This window comes from Colius striatus, chromosome 24 (assembly GCF_028858725.1).
Source record: "Colius striatus isolate bColStr4 chromosome 24, bColStr4.1.hap1, whole genome shotgun sequence".
Taxonomy (NCBI): Eukaryota; Metazoa; Chordata; class Aves; order Coliiformes; family Coliidae; genus Colius; species Colius striatus.
Window position 1 is genome coordinate 5,420,637 of NC_084782.1, and position 23,085 is coordinate 5,443,721.

General features: G+C 47.5%; 3 protein-coding genes across 8 annotated transcripts; 2 read left to right on the forward strand and 1 right to left on the reverse strand.

Annotated features, from left to right (window-relative positions):
• The first annotated feature begins 1,218 nt into the window (after positions 1–1,218).
• LOC104552117 (zinc finger and BTB domain-containing protein 8A-like) lies at positions 1,219–5,797 on the forward strand. 2 transcript variants are annotated; one of them, XM_062014710.1, is made up of 4 exons: positions 1,219–1,511; positions 2,396–3,353; positions 4,284–4,456; positions 5,180–5,797. In XM_062014710.1, exons 1-4 carry the CDS (start codon positions 1,236–1,238, stop codon positions 5,507–5,509), a joined length of 1,737 nt encoding a protein of 578 aa, XP_061870694.1. In that variant the 5' UTR covers positions 1,219–1,235; the 3' UTR covers positions 5,510–5,797. The 2 variants fall into 2 exon arrangements, with proteins under 2 accessions (XP_061870694.1, XP_061870695.1); XM_062014711.1 differs by having other exon boundaries at positions 4,287–4,456.
• Positions 5,798–7,838: 2,041 nt separating this feature from the next.
• Positions 7,839–14,325, reverse strand: ZBTB8OS (zinc finger and BTB domain containing 8 opposite strand). Of its 4 annotated transcripts, XM_062014714.1 has the most exons (9): positions 14,123–14,325; positions 13,372–13,489; positions 12,735–12,906; positions 11,337–11,361; positions 10,774–10,895; positions 10,493–10,575; positions 10,042–10,094; positions 9,746–9,782; positions 7,839–9,071 (listed from the first exon to the last, which is right to left on the reverse strand). In XM_062014714.1, the coding sequence occupies exons 3-9, from the start codon at positions 12,820–12,822 to the stop codon at positions 8,985–8,987; spliced, it is 495 nt and encodes a 164-aa protein (XP_061870698.1). In that variant the 5' UTR covers positions 12,823–12,906; positions 13,372–13,489; positions 14,123–14,325; the 3' UTR covers positions 7,839–8,984. The 4 variants fall into 4 exon arrangements, with proteins under 4 accessions (XP_061870698.1, XP_061870697.1, XP_061870699.1 ...); XM_062014713.1 differs by lacking the exon at positions 13,372–13,489; XM_062014715.1 differs by lacking the exons at positions 9,746–9,782; positions 10,042–10,094; positions 13,372–13,489.
• Positions 14,326–14,473: 148 nt separating this feature from the next.
• On the forward strand, positions 14,474–23,011 carry RBBP4 (RB binding protein 4, chromatin remodeling factor). 2 transcript variants are annotated; one of them, XM_062014609.1, is made up of 12 exons: positions 14,474–14,648; positions 15,552–15,699; positions 16,319–16,464; positions 17,752–17,925; positions 18,665–18,780; positions 18,927–19,087; positions 19,213–19,339; positions 19,446–19,523; positions 20,616–20,692; positions 20,818–20,875; positions 20,964–21,074; positions 21,933–23,011. In XM_062014609.1, exons 1-12 carry the CDS (start codon positions 14,633–14,635, stop codon positions 21,996–21,998), a joined length of 1,278 nt encoding a protein of 425 aa, XP_061870593.1. In that variant the 5' UTR covers positions 14,474–14,632; the 3' UTR covers positions 21,999–23,011. The 2 variants fall into 2 exon arrangements, with proteins under 2 accessions (XP_061870593.1, XP_061870594.1); XM_062014610.1 differs by having other exon boundaries at positions 15,555–15,699.
• Positions 23,012–23,085: the final 74 nt, after the last annotated feature.

Here is a 23,085-nt window from a genome sequence, read left to right on the forward strand (position 1 = left end):
AAAGGTAGCAGCAGCTAGGCTGGAATAAGCCCAGACCTTCAGGGTTTAATTAATGAGTTCATAAGGAACTACTGCAGTATCTAAGAGATCTGGTCAGGTTAGTGCTGGGAACTTCACACCACGTGCAAGGTAGAGAAACACAAATTACAATCCCAAGAGGGTCCAAATAGTTAATTCTGTATTCCTTTTATTGTTTCTACATAAGTACAGCAGGGTTGGCAGAGTAGTTCAATACTCCAGTTCAAAGCATTCCAACACTAGCCTCTTCATTTTCTGGAGCATCTCAGGAAAGTCAGAAGTCAGTTAGAAGGTTACTAGTAGTTGGAAGGCAAAGTGTAAAAGAATTAGAAGAAAATGTCTCTAATCCTGGCCAAAAGGTTCAGTTTTGAAGAAAATGATCTCCTAGTCATCCAGTCCTTGCCTTCAGACTTTCAGTGTACTTTCCCCCGGGTATAAACGTTTACCCACAGCCTGTACATCTGTTGAGTGATGGGTATAATTTGATAAGCTGCTAATAAAAGCTGATAATGCCATTAGTTAAATATTTTCAGTACTGTTTCCCACATTGGAGCTATCATAACCTTTCATCATGTTGAAATGCAGAGAGGGATCTTATTTGGTGCACCAAGAATTTTAAACACAATAGCAACACAGAAGAAACCAAAAAGGAGGGAAAAAATGGCAGGAAAAAGATTTCCATATGTTGGCCTAGCTGTTGTATTAAACACTAATGAAGTTCTCTGCCACACTCTGACCCAGCACTCTTCACTGTGCAAACGGGAACTGGTTGTTCACCATGTTTTACCTGAGCCTGCTTTGAGGAAGGGGGCTGTGCCAGACCTGCAGAGCTTCCTTCCCAAAATTACTCAGTGATCTAGAGGAAATAAGGTGAAGTGGTCTCATCTTCTAATAGACTCACTATTGAAAATGTCTTGTTTTCTAACAAGCATCCTGCTTTGATTTGTGTTTTCAACCCAGAAGGGAAAAAGAACAATCCATCATACTGCACTCACAGCTGCAGTGCTTAGAGTCAGGATTATCTCCATTGTTGGAACACCAATCTTCCCCGTTATAACGATGCTGCTACAGTGAGTAATGTAGGATATCCTACCCCACAGAGATACAGATATTTCCCATTCAGGCGGCACCTGCCTTCCACATACAAAGCTATCGAGACTGGCCTTTCACAATAAGCATGCATTGTCTGCGGGAAGGCAGTGGGCCTCCCGGGCAGCATGTGGGTGTGGGAAGAGGCAAGCAGCCACAGCTGCAGGGCAACGAGGCGGAGGAAGCCGCTGGGCTGCGCCTGCACTCGGTGCGTTGCCCCTTTAATTGTGTCCCCAGCCCTCGGGCGTCTGTGTCCAACGCCCACGTCAGCAAATACCTTTTGTTTCTCTCACGTTCGGGCTTTCGGGGCTGCGGGAGCACCGCGTCGCCTTCAGCCACCGAGGACCCCGCATCCTCCGCCCGCTCCCCTGGTCTCGGCGGCAGCCGCCCGCAGGACGCAGCCGGTAAGTGCCGGCTGTGCTGTACAGCGACATGTGGGACCGGGCACGGGGCTGGAGGCGGCTGGGAGCGGGCTGCTGTGAGGGACGGCCCCGGGGGCTCCGGAGGGCGGCGGGGTCCGCGCGTCCCGGCCCGGTGGCAGCCGCCCCTCGGCTCGCAGCCGAACGTTACGGTCACAGCGGGCGCCATGTGCGGCCCCGGGCGCGAAAACAAAGGGCTGCGCGGGAGCGGGCGGCGGGGGCAGCTCGGGCCACGCCGGGCTTCGGCCCCGGCAGCGTGACGGGAAACTGCGTGAAGCTGCGGAAGCGGCAGCCGGGGCTCCGCTGCGGCGGGCGGCCCCAGGGGAGGCGGGCGGCCCCAGGGGAGGCGGGCGGCCCCAGGGGAGGCGGGCGGGCGCGGGTGCTGCCGTCCCGGCGGCGGGAGCGGGGGCGGCAGCGCGGGCCGGGCGGGTCTGGCGCTGTCGGGCATCCCGGGCTCCCGCTGGGCGAGAGACCAATTCGGGAGGGCGGGCGGGTGAGTGACGGCGGCCTCCGCCAATGCCGGGGGAGCCGCCGGGCTTGCCGTCCTGGGCGCCGTGGCCGAGACTGTGCCCTCAGCAAAGGAACTCGGCGGATGCCCGCTCCGCAGCTGTGGCGCTCTCCGGGTAGCGGAGCCAGATTCATTTCCTGAGCCTGTGAACCTCTTCGGCGACGTAATGTCAGTTCTTTCAGGCTACACTGTCATCCTGCTCAGGCATCTTTTCACCTCTCACAGAGCTGCTAAGTTTCTTCTCTCCTTATGCGAGAGCATGCACAACATTCACGTTTGTATGGATAAAGTTCATCTCTTTGAAACAGGATTTGGCAATAATTGGTTTAGATTGTCATGATTATCCTTGCTTTTCCTTCAGAGCCACCCTTCCCCTGACCCCCTGCCAGGAATGGAGATTTCCACCCATCAGTGTCACCTCCTGGAGCAGCTGAACGAGCAGCGTAAGCAGGACCTGTTCTGTGACTGCAATATCCTGGTCGAGGGAAAGGTGTTTAAAGCCCATCGCAATGTGCTGTTTGCCAGCAGCGGCTATTTCAAAATGCTCCTCTCGCAGAGCTCGAAGGAGACGAGCCAGCCCACCACGGCCACTTTTGAGGTCTTCTCCCCAGAGACATTTATGGTTATCCTGGACTTTGTGTATTCAGGCATATTGTCCTTAACGGGTCAGAATGTGATCGAAGTCATGTCAGCAGCCAGCTACCTGCAGATGACAGATATCCTTAATGTCTGCAAGACATTCATTAAGTCCTCGCTGGATATCAATGAAAAGGAGAAGGATCATTACCTCAGCCTTTCCGCCAAAGGGCCGAGCAGCGAACCTCCTCATCCTCCTCTGTATCGGTCGAGGAGGAAAGCGAAGAGCAACCCCAGGCGTTCCTGTTCGGCCCCGGATGAAAAGCCCGATGCGGCGAACGAGAATTCCTGGAGCAGCTACAGCAGCTTCCTCTCCTCACAGGCGATTCTTCAGCGGGCAGAAACGCAGCTGTCGAAACGAGGCAGAAAGCAGGGCTCAGCCAGAAAGCGCCGGAAGCACCTGGGACTGTCCCAGGCCCGTGACACAAAAGCGGAGCGGGCTGGTGGCGGTGGCAGCGCGGCAGAGCCCAGCCCCAGAGCTCGGGTCGGCTTCGATGCTGAGAATGATGTTGGTCACGAGGGTTACAGACACCATCCCAAATCAGAGGTGGTACCGAAGAGGTGGTCTGTTGCTCAGCTAGAACAAGAACTGTCAAAGACTCCAGAGTTCGTGGAGTTAAAGGCAGAGGAACTGTACACTTCAATGCCCACAATTTTAGGTGTGATGAGTAGTTGGAACGAAGGTAAAAAAAATAAGATGTGGTTTTGCAAAGTTTGCCTTTATTTGGAAGAATTCAGATGATCTTTTGGAGAGAATCTGTGTGGCTGAATGAAAACCAAAGTGATGCCTAGGCTTGCAGATTATTTTACCCACTTGATGGTAGTGCCTAGCAGAATGGAGACTCTCAAGCCAGAGCAGGGCATGAGAATTGGAATCAAAGAGTTTGACCCAGGTATTCTTGTAAAGGTAAACCAATATATGCGAGATTATTTGGGCCCAAGTGGGCCTTAGCAAAACCTCAAGAACTGTAACTCACCTGAGGACCTGGAGGACTGAGTTTCTCTTGTAGTGTCCTCAGTACCTGACAGTAATAGAGGCATTCAACCTAAATCCAACCCAAGCCTTCACAAGAGTCTCCTGTCATGGGTGGGACATTGCTTTTCCCTTAAGGCCCAAAAAAGCCCAGACTCCAGGAGTTTTTGTCCACACCCACAAAGTACCTGAGCTTTTGATGGACTGAGAGTGTATGCTTGAGGTGGCAGAATAAGGCTGACAGGCATGTTCTTAGGTGCATTCCTTTGGAAACTACTGTTTCTGTATTATATGATAATTTCATAGTTTTATCCTAGTATATTCCATAGAGATTAAAAACATCAAAGCTATGAACTATTAGCTGATGGGAAAGTCAGATGTGGTGACTGTATATCATAGCTATGCATTTATGGTCATCTGTATGTCTAAAAAACAGCCTGAGTAAGAAAAACTATGCTGTGAAATGGCACGTTCAGTAAGAGACACTGGGTTTGGGGGAACATAAGTTGTGAAATGTCCCATTTAGTGACAGACCAGAGAGAAAATGAACCACAGCTTAAATAACTGAGATGAAAAAACCCCAACCAAAGCACAACATGAAGACTACAGCATGTGACACTGTGTGTGTGTGTGTCTGCAGCAGATGACCTACCTCGGATGCGATTCAAGTGCCCGTTCTGCACGCACACGGTGAAGCGCCGCGCGGACCTGAAGCGTCACCTGCGCTGTCACACCGGGGAGCGGCCGTACCCCTGCGACGCCTGCGGGAAACGGTTCACCCGCCTGGAGCACCTCCGCAACCACTTCCAAACCGTATGTTCTTCCCGTGGCAGGGGCAGCCTAGAGAAAAACACCCACACCACCTCATTGGTACCACCTGCTGAGTCATTTGCAGAGCAGTTCCCTAGCTGCACACATCAGCTTGAATGATTTGTTACTTAAATTGGCAAATTATACACTTTATTTCATGTTTTTAATAATGATTCTGGGCTTCCCAGCTCAAAGAGGGACGGGGAGCTTCTAGGGAAAGAGTTCAGAACAAGGTGACCAAGATGCTAAGGGTACTGGAGCATCTTTCTTGTGAGGAAAAGCTGTGGGACCTGGGGCTGTTCAGCCTGGAGAAGGCTGAGGGGGGATCTCATTAATAGTTATAAGTATTTAAAAGGTGTATGTCAAGAGGATGGGGCCAATCTTTGTTCTCTCAAGTAACAGGACAAGGGGCAAAAGACAAAAGCTGGAACACAAAAAATTCCACTTGAACAGAAGAAAAACTATTTTACTGTAAGTTTGAGGGAGCCCTGGCCCAGGCTGCCCAGGGAGGGTGTGGAGGCTCCTTCTCAGGAGGTTTCCAAACCCGCCTGGACACATTCCTGTGCCCCCTGAGCAAGGGGAACCTGCTGTAGCAGGGGCTGGGGCAGCTCTGCAGGGCCCTTCTCACACCACCATTTGGGGATTCCGTGGATTTTCTTATTAAGAAACATACATAGGTCTGTATTGGGGTGAACACTGACATTTTCAAATGTTAAATCTTTTTAGATCCATCAGGCTGGCAAACTGATCTGCAGGAAATGCAAGCAGCACGTCACGGAACTAACAGGATGTATTGTTCAGCAAGGGACACGACGCTACAGACTGTGCCATAAGTGTCTAGCAGAAGCTAATTTTGACAGCATCCCTGATGATTTAGATGCAGAACATTCTCCTGTCTCCTCCACAGGAAACAAACATTCTAAATGGGCTTTGGAGGAGGAACAGAAATCAGATGAAGAGACAATTGAGGAGGAACCGTATAATTTGGTTGTCCGACATGCTAATGATGATATTCCAGATGAGGCAGATGAAAAGGTGAAACCAAATCTGAGGTAGATATACTTGTGTATTTGTTACTGTTGTATTCAAGATTAAATTACTTGTGTCCTACCAACTAATGCTGGTTTATTACTTTCATTAAAAGTAGATATTGCTAAAATTCTATTAGGAGAAGCAAGACACAGACTGCAAAGTTGTTTTGTGCTTGCAGCCATGCAACAAGGTAACAGCTACTAAATATCACCTAGAAAGCACTTATTATCTGGAAACTATTTCTAGGAATTGGTTTCTATTTCATCAAATACTCGTACTGTGAATTTTAAAGGAAGATACACTAACATGACTCCAAGGAAATAAAAGTGCAATCACTGTAAGTACAGTTGCCAGGCTTTTCCATGTTATAGTTTTTCCATGTCTGGTTTAAGATTTCCTGTCTATCTTATCCTAAGATATAAAGAGAACAAGTCCCTTCAATTTCAGTGGGAAACTTGTAAGTTAGACCATGGAGCTACTTTAGAAAGGCTTTCCTGCTCATATGAATCTAGGATGCTTAAAGGCTGCTTGATACACAGCATAAAAAACATCTGTTTATAAGGACAATTTCCCTTACAGTTTAAGCAACCTCTGTAATTCTGGAGGTGTCTTCAGCTTTTTTTCATAATCATGTATTTTTCCCCCCAGTTATTTGGGCCAGAGAACCTCCACTTGCCAGAGAAAATTAAAATGCTCAGTATTAAAATGATTTTTTAAAAGTCTCAGAGAGAATGTATAGAAGAAACATTCTGCCCAAGAGCAGAGAATGGCATTCCCAGTAGGTACTCTTGATAAAGAGACACTGTTTGGTCCCAAGTCTCATTTGATACAGTTTCCTTTCCCGTAGCAGAATCTGTAGCCTGAGGTTACTGCCAAACAAGCAAAAATTCCCTGTGGAGAATTTGAGAACAGACATACTGATTCACATCAAGGTTCTCCCTGTCTCCAATAGTTGCCATTATCAGTTACCTGAGGAAATTATGAACAGGGTAAGACTGTGCAATAGTTCCCTCATGCTCTCCCGGACTCCAGCTACTTTCAGTTTAGAGGATTTTTCCTAACTGGGGATTTCTACATTTAGTAACCACCAATGCATTTCTTTCCCAAGTACTTCTCCATTCTACCCTTAAACATATCTAAACTTCTTGCATCAATAGCATTCTTTGGCAAATGCCTTCATAAGCATAGCAGGCCCTGAGCTGTGTTTCCTTTGAGCCTGGACCCTCAAACTGATCCCAGAGACACACACCAACTCAGTGCTTTTAGGTAGTTAATTGTCTCCAGGGGCCCCGACTCAGCGAGAGGCCACAGCCAGCCACGGGGCTCCCGTGACGCTCTGGGAGAGCAGGCCTGGCAGCGAGCACACTGTGAGCTGAAACCTGTCACCCCTACAGCTGTGGAAACAGCGCAAGGCCAACTGAAGGCCTGTTTTATAAGTACTAAATAAAGACTGGGGGAAAAAATGATGACTATCACTTACTTTGTTAATTCCAAACGTTCTTCCAGAAAGTTCCTGTCACCATTTCTAAAAGCAGAGCACTTTGCTGTGTTACTACAGCCTGTCACTGCTGATACACACACAGGATCTGCCTTCTACGGAGTTAACTAGATAAACCTCCCGTCCGGCTTTAGCGGGGCGGGCAAAGGCGCGGCCGCCCGCGGCTCCTCGGCGCCGCCTCACAGCGCTCCCAGCTGCCTCCTCAGCCTCTGGGCGGGACAAAGCCGCCTCAACTCGACGCCTGATTGGCTGACCGCAGTCGCCTGACCCAGCCAGCCAATGAGGTGTCAAAGCAGCTGCTGAGGGGCGGCGGCGGCGGTTCCCGCGCGGGCCTTTACCGTCAGGCGCTTTCCGCGCTGAGGGACGGGCTGGAGCCCTTCACTGCCCGCAGCAGCCGGGCCCAAGCCTCACCATTCCTGCCCGGAGCCCTTCACTGCCCGCAGCAGCCGGGCCCGGGCCTCACCGTCCCTGCCCGGAGCCCTTCATTGCCCGCCGCAGCCGGGCCCGGGCCTCACCGTCCCTGCCTGGAGCCCTTCATTGCCCGCCGCAGCCGGGCCCGGGCCTCACCGTCCCTGCCTGGAGCCCTTCATTGCCCGCCGCAGCCGGGCCCGGGCCTCGCTGTTTCTCCACAGTGCTGCTGTGTCCATCCTGTGACCACTGCAGGTATGTGCTGGAGCCTTGGGGCTGCTCCTGAGGAGGGAAGAAAACCCAGTGTGTGAAAAACCATCTTGTACCATCAATTGTGTCAAATACAGGGGAAAAAAAAGTCTGCTCACCTTAGCAGAGAGGAAAGCACAAACGTAAGTAATTGGTGTTAAAAACCCCACTGGTCAAAGTCATTCACGTACAAATCCATTGATTCTTTCAGCCCAAGTTTTATTTCAGCATTGAAGATTTCTCAAAAGAAGCATGAGGGATTTTATCCCTCAGTCTTCGCCAGACAGATTAAATTGGGTCTATTTAAGATGACTTTACAACAAAATGATGAGACACTACCTCCAGATGTGAGGCACTTGCAGCACTTAGAATAAAAACTTCCTCACACATAAGCAGCAAAGGCGAGGAACACACATTCTCTGTCCTGTGATTTAAAACACAACACACTTTTGATCTTTTTTTAATGAATTTTGATTCAGTGAACTCAAGTCCATAATCCTCTGACGTTAAAGGATGGCTCACATTGTCCTTACAGGAAGGAATGGAGGCTGAGCTAACAGCCTGCTTTTTAAAGAAAAGAGAATCAGCTTTCACAAGACATAGTTGGGAGTGAGCCTGCAGAGTCTGGTGTATCCCATTCCATGGCAGCAGCAAAGCTGCCTACTTTTCAGAGTGATAATAGGTGCTGTTAGGAGTCCAAGTACACAGTCATGTGGGATTTCATGTGGACATTTATTTACAACAATTCAGCACCACCTGCTGGTATGACATCTTTTTAAGTACTCCAGAAGGTGTGCTGGTTTGATTTTGAAGTGGTCAGTTTGGTTTTTCAGTGCTCTGCTTTCTTAGGTATCCTTTCAACAGTCAGAAATTGTCTACAATAAATCTGAGCCATTGCAGATATTCTGGACACTTTATATCATATGGAGGAGGGTTATCACCTCACAATTAGAACACTGACATCTGCAAAGGAAGACTTACATTATCTCCTGCCACCTCACCAAAAGATCATATTTTAAATAGCAGCTGCACTTATCTCTTTAGTTCATATAGCACCTGACTCATGTATCAGCCTTAAAAGCTGACTACTACTATTACTGAGTGACTTTCAACCCCTGCAACTCTGTTTCAACACTCCCCAAAACACCAGTGAGTTCTTTTCCTGGCATGCAGGTTATTTCTGTCTCACCATCCTCAAAACACAGGCTGACATTCCTCACAACTATTCCCTTCCATTTACGACTTTAATTGGGCAATTCCTTCGTTACTTCCACGGAGATCAGAGTTTTCAAGGGACTGCTGCCAGCCAACAACAAACATCTGCTCCATCACCCTTGTCTTGCTTTAAATATCAATGATGACAAAGACTTCTGGCTTTTCATCTTCACAGATCTGCATTGCTGAGTAAGTTATGGCTTTGACCTCTGTACCCTAGAGAGAAAAGATACAAACCCATGGATTTTCTAAAGGACATCCCATGTAGCAGTTGATAATACACAGTATTATTCCACAAATGCTATCCAGATTAATACTTTTTCTCCTCAAAAGCTGTAATTATCTCTGTTCTGATTAATAAGTTGACATACAGATGGCAAGGACTTGGCCAGGCTAAAGAATAAATCACATTTCCCTTATTTTATTGCCTCTTGAACACTACAAATTCCTCCTCTTACCTCTCACAGCACATCAACATTTGCTGTGCCAATACTGACACAGCTAGAGAGAGCTGGGAGATAAGGGTTTGCTTCCAGCAATTTTTTAGGGAGGAAAAAAAAAAAGAGACTAAAGCTGACTAAGCAAAAATGTGTGACAACAGCATGAAAGTCAAACCCACATACACATTTTGAATATAGACTGTTAACTGTTATCAGCAGCACAAAAAGGAAGCAAAGTGTTGAGTTTGGCTAGTGCTGGGGAAGCACTCAGGTCAACAGCTTCAGCCCTGTGTTCACAAAACCCAAGCAGAACGTGAGACCTTGTTTAGTGCCCGTGATACCATTCAGACATGTTTAAACTCGGGTCTCTTGAGAGCCTCAGAGGTCTGATTTAAAAGACACCACACTACTCCTACAATGTGAAAGATGTACAGTTGAACCAGTGCATACCTGAGGGTGTTTGGGTAAAGAGAACTCTTCTCCCCACCTTTAAAAGCAAAAGAGAAGAGAGGCGGTTGGAAAACTGGAAATATCTACCAAATGTTATCATTAGTGCTACTGGTGAGCATAGGACAGGGAGATTTTCATTTACAGCCTCAAAGGAAGGGAAAAAGAAGTCCACAATCCACTTTTTAGAAAGCATCAGTGAACTCCAGCACATCAGGGTACTGCAGAGTGGTTCCTCTGAAGGTCCTATGTCTGTTTGCAGGAGTGATATTTGTTCTCAACCAATCGTTTAAGCTCACCCAATTGATCTTATTTTGAATTGCATTCGGTCGATGTAAAGCACTTTCACCTCCTGCAGAGCAAGCAAGAGGAGAAATAGGTCAGTAACACCTTCTATCTTCAGGCAGAAATTCTAAGTAAATCCCATTTACAAGGGTTATTGTTCCACTGTTTAGACAGAACCTAAAACCAGAAAATCTGATCAGCCTGAATGAAATATGCTGCTACTTGCAACATGAAGGCAGCAGAGCTGCCCCTAACATCTAACAGCAGCTAATAATTGGTGTTTGAAAGCTTAGCAATTTGTTTCTCAAGTCCTTCTGCCCCAGTATTTTCAATTCTCCATGTGTTGTACTGAAATGATCTGTTGTGGCCCTTTTTCTCCCCTGAAATAACACTGCACTCAAAGCTGGTATTATCAGAGAATAGCCTCCACCTGCAAATGGGGAAAGATCAAAACAGAACACTTACCCTGGGTATAAAGAACTCATTGGCACTGAATTTATACAGCCATTCATCCAAGAAGTGGAAGAGAAGAGACAACATGTCATGCCCTGCATGGTTGAAGAGGAGACAGTCAGTTGATTGTCTCAGCAAGAACCCCAAATATTTTTAAGACTATGTCAGGTGTACAGTTCTGAACTACAAAAAGAGACAGATTTCAGTTAACTGCAATAAGTACCTGTAAAGATTGGCACCCTTCTCCCTCAGGTTTCATCCAGATCCAATATAAACAGTCCAGGCAGCCTTACCTTCTGCCTCTACCTCGACTGTATCCAGAGGTTCCACAGTCTCTGTATCAGTCATGTAGCCAAACATGGCCATAACACACTGCTCAAATGCTTCTTCCAAGGTGTCTCCCCAGGCATGTAACCTGAAAAGACATGGGGTCACTTACTGGATGGTAACAACAAATATAACAAAAGGAGATTGTCTTGTGGCAATATGGAAATGTTTTGCCAGACAAGAGGAAGGGCTTTCCTAACGTGGCTAACTGATGTCTGTTAAAGTGAGCTACTCAGAAGCAGTTTGGTTTAAAAGATTAAAAGGAGATTTCAAAAGACATTTTCAAATAACAGAAGCTTAATCGAAGCACCACACAAATCTTACATTAGAAACAAAACCAAATGTGTTTCTAAGCTTGCCCAAGAGCAGGAAAAAAACCCCAGAACATGAAAAACCCCCAGTGGGTGACATTTCACAGCTCCATAAAGTCTAACATCTGCAACCAGACCTCAAGAGTTACTCCAGACTTTAAGCAGTGGAAGAAATAATCAGTTTATCACAGTGAGAAGTCCCAGCTGCCCATACTTACTGCACATCTGCTGTGTGATCCAAATCTGAGGGGGAAGGAAAAAAGAAAAGGTGTGACATCACCAACCAGATTTTAAAAGTCAGCCTTTAAAAAGTGGGAAATCAGATATTGTTGTTATTACAGAACTTCTTGTGTTCATTTTTGGATGGGGGACAGTGATAACCTACTTTCCAGTATGCTGGAAAAAGCACAGGTGGAAACTTGGATTATTTCTGCCAAGTTCTACAGTGCTTCATGTAATGACATGAGTGCCCTACACGTGCAGCACGGAGTGCATGGTATGGCTGTTGTAAGGCAACAGGCTTCTGCAAGTGAACTGCACCAAGAAGAAACTTTAACCAGGAGTAAAGAGATTTTGCTGAAGTCTGCAGACTGAAAATTATTCATGCAGAGATTAGCAAATATTTCCAGCTCAGTGAAGAAATTTACCTGTCCACACCCAAACCCACCCATTATGCAAAAAAAGAGAATAAGAAAGCCAAGTATGAATAAAATTGGAAGGCAGGATTCACATCCCAAACAGGTATCAAGTTTTATGAGCATATCATTCTATAATCATTTAGAGGAATGAGAAAAGTGTAAAATTATACCAGGCTGGCAGAAACAGAGCCAACCTGGGATGTGAAATAAATGCCACACCATGGTTACTAACTGAAAGATCACTCTGATGCTGTTTAGATCATTCACACACTATTAATGGAGTCTCAACAACGGTCTCTAAAGCAAACAAATTCCACTGGATGTAGAAAGACAAATAAAACCTCTTCCACTTAAGGAAACTGCATGACTAGTGTGATATGTCACCGTATTTCTGTCCTGCTATCAAATAAAGATGTGAACACATCCTAAAAATCCTAACAGAGTAACAGACACTGTCCCTCAGACAGACACTGCTGCAACAGAAACCATCAGATGCTGCCTGGTCTCCCTGAGCACCTTCAGCTAGCCCTTGGGCTAACACCCACTTGTTTGACTTGTGTTCTTAGAACACATTCCAGGGGTGAAGAGAGGGAGAGGTAATGATCTTTAAGTAATGCTTTATAGGAGAAACACCACACCAAAGACCAACACACTCTTACATGTCTCTTCCTAGAAAAGAGAAGTAGAAAAATGAACTGCCTTGCTAAGAACTAGCTGGAAATGGGAAAGTTTTAGCAGTAACACCTAATGAATTTATATCTATGGTGATTTCTTTGGAAAAGGCATTTATCTGTGACAGAAAGCTGTAGCTAACTCACCTCTGTTAACTCACCTACAGAGGCATCCCACAGTTTAAACCCAGTACTGGCATATCAGGAAACCCCAGACATGCCTAAAAAACACTTCCTGCTATCTTCCTGCCTCTCCTCCCTATTGCACTCACAGAAACTACCTCAGGACAGCGTTAAAAATACTCACATTCGTATTTCTTGTTGAGTGGTGGGTACTTGGCTTTGACAGCCTTCTGCTCCTCGGTCAGGTTGTAGTCCCTCTCCTCAGCTGCCATTGCTGCTGGGCTTCAGAAACACTCACTCACTCCGTGGTGGCAGGAAACATGGCCACTTCCTGAAGCGTGTCCACTGATGCTGCCCTAGGAAGGGGAGAACTGCCTCTCAGTTCAGGTTTTCCCTCACTAGCAGTTTGGTTGATGATTGTACGGAGGCTCAGGGATTCCAGACAAGACACTACATGTGATTCAAGTTGTTTGATATCAAAACTGTTCCTGGTAGATGGAGGAAGCTCAGTGCAATCCTGCACCACCTGCCTGCTTAACCAAGTTCTGTTTAGCCAGCAAAGCCAAGTGGTTACAGCCCTAAAGAAAGCGCAGACTTTGGCCTTTTCTGGGAAGAAACCTGTTTCTTCCTGTGTGTTGTGTACCACACCAAGCATTTCATTCACCCACAAGTAATAAAATACTATGAGAAGAGCTGTAAAGTGAATTCAAACTTTCATGATTCAGATAACTTCTACTGTATTTTACAGCTGAGAGTACCCAGGCCACTGGTACATTGCCCAGAGAGCTGAATCACCACCAAGCCCCTAGATGTGACCTTACACGATTTTTCTTCAGGTAAGTCTATTTTCCTCTTAGGACAGGGATTGTATTGCAGCCTTCAGTCCTAGAAGCACATGCACACCAAATACAAGCACAGGAGTTTTCCCATGTTCCTTTTCTGTCAGAAAGTGAAATATTTTTTAAACAACAAAACCACCAAGCAATAATCTCTACCAACCCCCCATTTAAAAGTCTAATTCTCAAGCTGGACCTTAACAGTTGCTGTTTCATGCAAGTGTTCATTTGTAAATGCAACTGGAGAACCTGTTTCAAGGCTAACCAGTTTTCCTCAGACAAGACTTCCCTAGATTTCCAGACGTAATAACCACCCTCACTTTTTTTGTGTATTACAAGATTTATCTACATCTAAGGCTTCCCCAAATGACAGTTGTAGATAGCACCTGGTATCAAGGCTACTTTTAATCAGGAATGGTTTCTTAGACAAAAGACTACACAGGATTCCCAGTTTCTGTTTTCAGGGGTCTTGGCATGTCAGAAACCGAGCAGCCCGTGCCCATCTCAGGGAATAAGCCCAGGCGAACACACGCGCTGCCTCCAGCCCGCGGACGGGCAGATCCCCGCTGACCGCCCGCGTCACCCGCTGCAGGCCCATCACACACTTGTGAGGGGGAAAGGGGGGTTATTAGTGACTGCAGACAATTAACAACCCAAGAGCAAGCTGAGGATACTCGGATGGCGTCTGGGCACCCCCGTGACAAAGGAAGGCCGCGCCTCGGCTCCACGCACGCACCGGTCCGGTCTGGTCCGATCCGGTCCTGACACAGTCTGCCCACATCTGTCGTGACTGGAGGAAACCGCGGCCACAGCCACGGGCCTTCCCCGCTCCCAACCCGGGGCTTCGCTGCCGAGCTGCTGCCGCTTTAAGAGCGAGCGAGAGCCCCGCGCCGCCCGCCCCTTCCCCTCCGGAAAATGGCGGCTCCCGGGGGAGCTTCAGCGGCGCCCTCCCGCCCGCCCTCCGCACGTGACCACCCGCGCGCGCGCTCCTGCCCCGTGTCCCCGCCCCCTGCCTGTCGTTGATTGGCCGGCGCGTCCCGGCGGCGGGCCGCGATTGGCCGGCGTTGGCGCGCGAAGGGGTGCGCGGCGCCGGAGCGGAACGCGGCGGGGGCAGGAAACAATAGAGCCGCGGCCGGAGGGGTCCGAGCAGCCGAGCGGAGGAACCGGCCGCCCGCCCGCCTCGCCCGCAGCCCAGCCCGCCCCGCCTCGCTCCCCGCAGCCGCCCCGCTCCCCCTCCCGCCCCGCCATGGCGGATAAGGAAGGTAGGGCTCCCGGCGCGGCGTGGCGCGGTGTAGGCCCCGCGGCGCGGCCTCCTCCGCTCAGGGCTCCGTGAGGCGCGGGGTGCGCTCGCTCCGCCCCCCCCTCCCCCAGCAGCGGGCGCCGGTGTGAGGGGAGCGGGGGCGGCTCCGCCAGGGGGCGCGCGGGGCGGCCGGCGCGGGGGCGCGCGTGGCCCGGCACGTTGCGGGGGCGATGCCTCCGGGGGGGCTCAGCCCGAGGCCGGGGCTCCGCACCCCTCCCTCACCCCCTTTGCCTTTTGGTCCCTCTGTATCGCCCCTGGGGGGTCGCATTTGTCCGAGCAGAGCCCGGTGTGCCGGGAGCCCGGGGGGGCGACAGAAATGCCCGAGCCCCGTGCGGTGTGTGGGCAGCTGCCTGCCTAGGGCAGACAAAGAGATGTCACCGGCCGCGCTGCCGTGTCCGTGGGTGAGCTCCCGAAGCGCTCGGTGCCGGTAGCAGATGGTGCCAGCAAGTGCGTGAGAGAAACAGGGCGACAGAAGGAGCCTGGGAAAACCGGCTTTGGGGAGCTGGTATTTCAGGGCAGAACCCGGGCTGCGGTGTTTTACAGTAGCTGCTGGAGCTCCCACATTTAAACATGTCTACAGTTCTGGTTTTTGCCTCTACAGTGTCCTGTGACACCAAGCTTCAGACCTTCATTATGCTGCTTCTGTTGAGATGATGAAATTTGACATACTTAATAGTAATTCCCAGCCTCATGTCCATAAACGAGGATTAACACAGGCAACAGAGGGTTTTTAATCATCTAGCAGCTACCCCAGCAGTAGTGTAACAGCAAATCGAGCTGCTCTTTAATCAGTTGCTGCTCACAGCGTGGTAAATAGATTCATAAAAGCTAATCATACGTGTTTTTTAACCCCCCAACACTTTAGCAGCCTTTGATGATGCGGTGGAAGAACGTGTGATCAATGAAGAGTACAAAATATGGAAGAAGAATACTCCTTTCTTATATGACTTGGTAATGACCCATGCTCTGGAATGGCCTAGCTTGACTGCTCAGTGGCTTCCTGATGTAACAAGGTAAACTGATCCTTTTGCTGTCTTTTTTGTTTTAAGAATCAGAATAAATAGTGAATCTGGGATCTCTTGTTGTTAAATAAGTGATTCCTCTCTGCCTTAATGGCTTTTGGTGCCCTTGCCAACAGCAAGTTGAGGACAGAACACTAGAGGGATAATCAGTACAGACATTTTTCATTTGGGGGGGAGTGTCTTCTGTCACAGAGAAGGTATTTTCACACAATCGATTTCCACGTTTTTCTTCTTTCAGCTTCCCTTTCCCCTCTAATAAGCAACAAACAACTCAAAACTTGAGCTAGATGTTATTTTTATGTAACCACCATTTTGTCCTGTGCTTCCCCAGCAATGTTGTGCTTGCACTGAATGTCTGTGCTCCTCACTTATTCTTAGAAGGAGCTGCTGAAGCTTAGGGAAAACCCAGGGATGGTGGGTAGTCTGTCTGAGTCAATCAGATTGAGATCTTGGGTTATGATAAGAGATTTCCTCTGGAGTTTAGTGTGGGAGCAGGAGAGCAAGAGCGTTGTTAGTGCTAGAGGCTGTCATCAAAACCAAGTGTTGTCATCAACTCAGCGTTTGGGTAAACCTCTGCTTTTGTTTCTCATGTAACTCTCTTCCCTTACAGACCTGAAGGCAAAGATTTCAGTATCCACAGGTTAGTGCTGGGCACCCACACTTCAGATGAACAAAACCACCTCGTGATAGCCAGTGTGCAGCTGCCCAACGATGACGCCCAGTTCGATGCCTCACACTATGACAGTGAGAAGGGAGGTAAGGGACCAAAGACATGGACCAGAGAGAGCTTTAACCAGTTGTTTCCTTCCCTTGTCAAAACAGGATTTGTCTTTCCTTAAAGTTCAGGCAGTAAAGTTGAGATATTCCTTCTGAACTAAGCAATTCATTTCTAAGTAATACCATGGCTTGATGGACAAATAGAACGTCTTATGAACATACAGAGTGTCTTTGACAATGTGGTGATGTAGAAAGAAGGTGTGAGGCTTATTGCAAAAGCACCTGTGTGGGAAAACCTCACCCCTCCCTCTTTCTGTCAGGAATTGAGTTGAATTTCATGGAGTGCTGCTTGTTGGTATTTTTGTTACCACTTCTGCATTACACAAAGCCTTGCAGTGAGAAGTCAGTCACCTAAAGGAACCTTTTCCAGAGCTTCCTCCAACACCTGCCTTCCCGTGATTTCATTTCAGAGGAGTGTAACGTTTCAAATGTTCTTCCCTTGTCTGAATTCTTCTGCCTACTGGCTGTGCCAGCCCCTCTTGGATAAAAAGATGATTGTGTTTTGTTTGGCATATCAAACTGGAATTGGGTGCATTCTGTAGTCTGGGTTGGCTGGAATCTCAGTCAGCACTGCTGCAACTTAGACATTGCTCGTTTTTACTTGCTCCAAACAGTCTTCCTTCCTGATGAAAGTCCTTAATGAGCCAATGTTTGCTCTTCTGTTTTACTGGAAGCCTGGATTGTGCAATTATTGTTTCGATCTTTGGGCTTCTGAGAGTTGTTCATGAGGATGATGTTGCCTATTTAGTAAAGAGCTTAGTTCTGTTCTCTTTGAGTATTTCTCAAAAATACACTAGTCCCCTTTAAAAACAAAGTGAACAAACCCCTCCTCTTTTTGCCAGAGCAGGGCCTTGCAACTTTGTGAAATATCAAATGACTGTGGCTTACAAGGACAAGGCAGCTTTGCCAGTTCTGTTATGCTGCTGGATCTCAAAGGTGGTGCAGCAGTCTGTTTCTGCCACAGCTTTGTTTGTTGTGCAGCTGAGTTTTGTTGTTGCAGCACATCTCCAGAGCAGAGTTTGAGGGATGATAAATTTGGGACTTGTGGTGTTGAAAATGGTCTTTAACTTGGCCAAAGTCCTGGCATTTTGATGTTACAAATACAGATGTTTAGGGCAACGTGCTGTTTGGATTATTTCAGTTTCAGTTGTTCTTGTGACACTTCTCTCAAAACAAATGCTTGGTACTACCAGAACTGAGTCAGGATCTTTATGTCTTGATCTGAAACTGCTTTATTATTTACAACTACTACATTCTTATTTCCAGAGTTTGGAGGCTTTGGATCAGTCAGTGGTAAAATTGAAATAGAAATCAAGATAAACCACGAGGGGGAGGTGAACAGAGCACGTTACATGCCACAGAACCCGTGCATCATTGCCACGAAGACCCCATCCAGCGACGTCCTTGTCTTTGATTACACCAAACACCCTTCTAAACCAGGTGTCTGCTCCTTTATGTTTATACTTCACAAGTCAGCCAGCCCTCTGTAGTGAAAAACAGGTTAAGTTTTGTGGATTTAGGGGAAACATGGGTATTTAGGGTGGATTTTTATAAGAGGCTTAAACATGTAGACCAAATGTGTATCAATAGAAAGGTATGCTTTGTCCTTTTGCTGTCTTACTGTGTCTTTTGTCGTGCCACTATCAGTGTCTGGGGTGGTAGAAACTATATTTAGGTTTTTTAGAAGCTATATGATTTGCTGGGAAGCTGAGCTGCTGCAGACCCTGTAGGGGTATTAACAGTCATTTACCAATGAACTCGTTAAGACTGTGCAGAGTAACTAGTTTCACCCGCTGCAGGGTGGATCAGAAGTGCCCTCCTGACTTTCAAAGTGCAGCTGGAGATAATGAGAGAAAGAAAAATACCCCAGATGCTCTGGCACCAATTTAGAGTGGGCCACTGCTAGGCCACCCAGCCCCAAAACTGAAAATAGCAGCTTGGGAGAATCTGCAGTGTGCTTTTGTTAATCTGAGGAGACAAAGTGCTTTGTGTTGCCTTGGTGCATTCTGTTGAATGAGGTGAATGTGCAGCTGGGAAGAATGCTCAAAAGGGCAGAGAGAAGCCTGTTGAAAATGTCAGAGCAAAGTTCAGTAAAGCACAGGAAAACTCGAAGCCAAGTGTTCCAGAATGTGCTGGAAATGGTACTGGGCACTAAGGTTTTGACATGGCCTCTTTACAGACCCTTCTGGAGAGTGTAACCCTGACCTGCGTCTTCGTGGCCACCAGAAGGAAGGTTATGGGCTGTCATGGAACCCAAACCTGAGTGGGCACTTGCTTAGTGCTTCTGATGATCATGTGAGTACTTGAACCACAGCCGAGGTGCAGTCTGCATCCCTTGGCAAAGGCCAGAGGTGTGGGCTTTCCTGAGGGGCAGGAGTAGGGCAGGTGAGGAGAGTGTCTGCCTAAAGATGCCATTTTTACAGTTGTCTTCTTTTTTCCAGACCATTTGCTTGTGGGATATTAGTGCTGTCCCAAAGGAAGGCAAAGTGGTGGATGCAAAGACCATCTTCACAGGCCATACAGCAGTAGTGGAAGATGTATCTTGGCACCTGCTGCATGAATCTCTTTTTGGCTCTGTTGCTGATGATCAGAAGCTCATGATGTAAGTGGAGTGACGCTTCCAGAAGCTGAGGGCTTCTGACTCTCTTGCTCTCCTGTTTGCTCCATAGGCCCTCAGTGAAATGGGATGTAAGCCTTTGTTTCAGTTCTGTTTCTTTCCCCTTACAGCTGGGACACTCGGTCAAACAACACCTCCAAACCCAGTCATTCAGTGGATGCTCACACAGCTGAAGTCAACTGCCTCTCTTTCAATCCCTACAGCGAGTTTATCCTGGCTACAGGATCAGCTGATAAGGTTTGTCTGCCTTGAACTTGGAACATATTTGTTCAGTTTCTGATGTGGAAATACATATTTGTTACTTTAACAAAAAAGGGTTTAAATGTGTTGTTTTTTTCCCTAGACTGTTGCTTTATGGGACTTGAGGAACCTCAAACTGAAGCTTCACTCTTTTGAATCACATAAAGATGAAATATTTCAGGTACAGTGGAAGATCTTTATCTTCTACTCACAGAGACTGTCTGAAAAGTATGAAAACTTCTTTCCCACTCTGTTTGTATTGAATGTACTTGCACTGAGAAACCTCAGTTGCTCATTTCTCTCATCTGCTTGTCATTTTCTGGCCTATTGTGGTGGGGCTGTGCAGCACAGTGTGGGGCAGAGCTCTAGGACAGATGAGGATGTCCAGAAAGCCAGGGGCAGAACAGAAGGAAACGGTGGAGAGCTTTCAGCACACCAGATGAGTGAAACACCAGCAGCACAGAGCAGATGTGAATTATTCATGGCAGCAGATTGAAGCAGGGAGGCACAGTGACATGGCTGCAGTGTTTTCATCCTCTCAGCTTGGTCTTGCGGGAAGGCTGTGAAGGGGCAGCACCAGAACATCCTGTGACAACCAACTATTGCTAATTCTGCTGGTGTAAATATAGAATGCTAACATCATGGGCAGCTTGTGCTTAGCAGATACAGTATTTCCATCTCCAGCTCGTGCCTGACTCATCAGAAAAGCATGTAGAGATTTTTTTGGTGGGATTACTGGCTGAGACTGTAGTTACCTCTGAATAAAACTGCATACGTGGCCTTGGAATGTGGGGTTGGTGTGCAGGGTTAGGTGCTCTTTTCTAATCCCATGATCCTATTAAGTGCTGTGTTTTGGAGAGATTTATCTTCAGCAAAAGTAGTAAATATGAGCTTTTGGGCAATTAAGTTTAATTACAGTGATTGCTTTTCGTGTGTAAACCATACCTACCACTTAAGGAATCCCTGGTTTCTCTTTGTGCAATCCTTATTAAGGTAAGGAGCAGCTAATATCCTTGAGAGCTGCTTGCAGCCTCTTAAATATGGCCTTTGTTAGAGGGAAGGTTCCAGGTGGTGCCTTTTTGGTGCTCATATGACTGTTCACAAAGCCACCCACACCGTTAGAGTGGTGTTACTGGGCATATTCCTATTCCAAGTTGTTACCAGTTTACCTTCTCTTAGAGCTTTCATGATACTGAACACAGTGGTGTTTGTTGTGAGTGTTGGAGATGTTACAGCTGGAAACTTAACTTCCTGCATCCATCCTTGTCTGCAGGTTCAGTGGTCTCCCCACAATGAAACCATATTGGCCTCCAGTGGCACCGACCGCAGGCTAAATGTCTGGGACTTGAGGTAAATCCCACACGAGTCACCTTGTCCTGACAAAATGCTGGTGATGAATTGCATCACAGTTCAAAACCCAAACACATCCCCCACACCTTTTCATCTTTTTCCTCCTCTTTTTTGTTTGAACTCAGTAAAATTGGAGAAGAGCAATCCCCTGAAGATGCTGAGGACGGTCCCCCCGAGCTGTTGGTGAGGCTTTTGAATCTCATGGATGATTTTGACCTCCTGTTCCCCTACCAAGATGTGGAATTGCAAACATCCCCCTTTTTGTTTCTAGTTTATTCATGGTGGCCACACTGCAAAGATCTCTGATTTCTCCTGGAATCCCAATGAGCCCTGGGTAATTTGTTCTGTATCAGAAGATAATATCATGCAAGTCTGGCAAATGGTAAGTTGTTTGGGAAGGCAAAAGAGGTGGCAGATGAGAGGTGGTGTTAAACTGCCTGGATTTCAGCATTCCTGGTTTTATTCACAGCTCTCAGAAGTCCTCACTCTGCAGCACTGCTTAACTCAGAGGGGAAGGGAAATCCGCTTTAGGTTTGCTCAGAACAGTGATTTGCAAATACCCAGAAACTGTTTTGTGCTTCTCATGCTGTGAAAACAAGAAAGTCCTGCTGCAGAAGCAAGTTTTTCCCTTCTGGGTTTGAATGTGTGAGAACCAAGGATGAAACTGAGGTTTCTGTTACTTGAATTGAATTGAATTCAATCTTTGCAAACAATAACAAACATCCTCAAGCTGGAGAGGGAGGTGGTGAAGAGCAGAAGTTTGGTGGCCCTAAATTACCAGCTGCTGCAGGGTTTGAAACACGGTCTTGTGGTGTTGGAATAACCTTTGACAAGACCATACTCATTTTGATCCCTAACTCAGCTCCCAGGGCCTTGGTCCTTGGCAGCCTTGCAGATGTTCTTTTGGAAGGTGCTCCTGCTAAAGCAGAGTTTCTGCCAGATGTTCCAGTAGGCTGTTAGCTGCAGCCATGCAGTGGTGTCTTAAGAAGGCAGCTTTCCATAAGCTGTGCTAACTTACAGGGTGCTTAGAAATGTCTTGGAGACCTGGCTGATATGAGGAAGGTCGTTTGTGTTGCTGCTGTAGTCAGATGGCCTTGAGGGATCAGGGCTGGCTGATGCCCATCTGCAGGTGACAGACTGCCAGAACTTTCTGAGGTGCTGCAGTGGATGGGCTGTTCTGGTGGCTCCTGTTCCATGTGGTGCCAAGTGCTGCTTCAGCTCCTCCATCTCTGTGTTGCAGGCGGAGAACATCTATAACGATGAAGATCCTGAAGGAAGTGTGGATCCAGAAGGTCAAGGGTCCTAGATGACAGCCTTTCCCTGTTTTTAGTCTTTTTTTTCCTTCTCTTCCCTCTCAACCCTGATATTGACTTAACACTGGTTTTGAGACACACGTAGGCTTTGTGTTCAGCCATCCTTCTGTAGAGAACCATCACCAGGCTTTAACCCAGGCACTGAGCGCTCCCCAAGGAAGGGCTCAGCTCTAGCTCCTTGGTCACATCTGCAGCCAGACCTGGCTGTCCCATTGCAGCTGCCTTCAGCACACAGAGCAAACTTGGCTTTGCTGTTGTTTTTTTTCCCTCTCCTGTCTTTAGCTTGCAGCAGCTGTGGGGTTTTTGCCTAATTTAAACAGAAGTGACTCTGGTGGAGCTGCCAGAGTGTCCTTGAGCCAGTGGAGATGATACAGATGTTAATCCACTGGCAGCTCAGAACTGGAGTGTGGAAGCTCTCATCCTCTTCAGTACCACTCAGAAGTCCTGGGATTCCTTTAGTTAATCTGCACCCTGGGCATTTTTCTGCCTCTGCAGATACACAACAGGTTTGCAGATTCTTGACAAGACATTAAATTTCTTCCCATGGTTTTTGTCTCTACTGGTAATTCTGGGTTTTTCATTCCTTCTCCCTCGCCCCTTTCCCCATCTGCTGGGCAGCAGCAGTTTGCATTCCTTAGCTTTCCCTGCAGAGCCTTTTCTTTTCTCACCCTCCATGTCTTTTGCTCTATGGTGTGTTTCTTGAGCTGTGTTTTCACATATATTTCTTTCCTTTCTGTGAAATGGTTTTTTAAAACTTGGGGCCACCAAGTTGCAAGGGTGTGTGTTTGTACCAGCTGATGTAGCACAGGTAACCTACAGCAGCACCTGGAGCTGGTACCTGTCAAACAGTGGGTGAACTACTTTTTGTAAGGAGTTAGTCCTTGACCACTAGTTTCTGCACATCTCCACTAGGGTGTCCTGTGTCAGCAGCAGCCTGTCACTCTCTGTGCTCCTCGTGACTAACGACTGTAAGTGCTTCAGATGGAATAAATTTTTTCTACATAAAGGCAGCAGAGCTCTGTGGGGTTTGTGCTGCTGGCTCCTGTCTCAGCCTCAGCTGCTTCATGGAGGTGAAGGAGG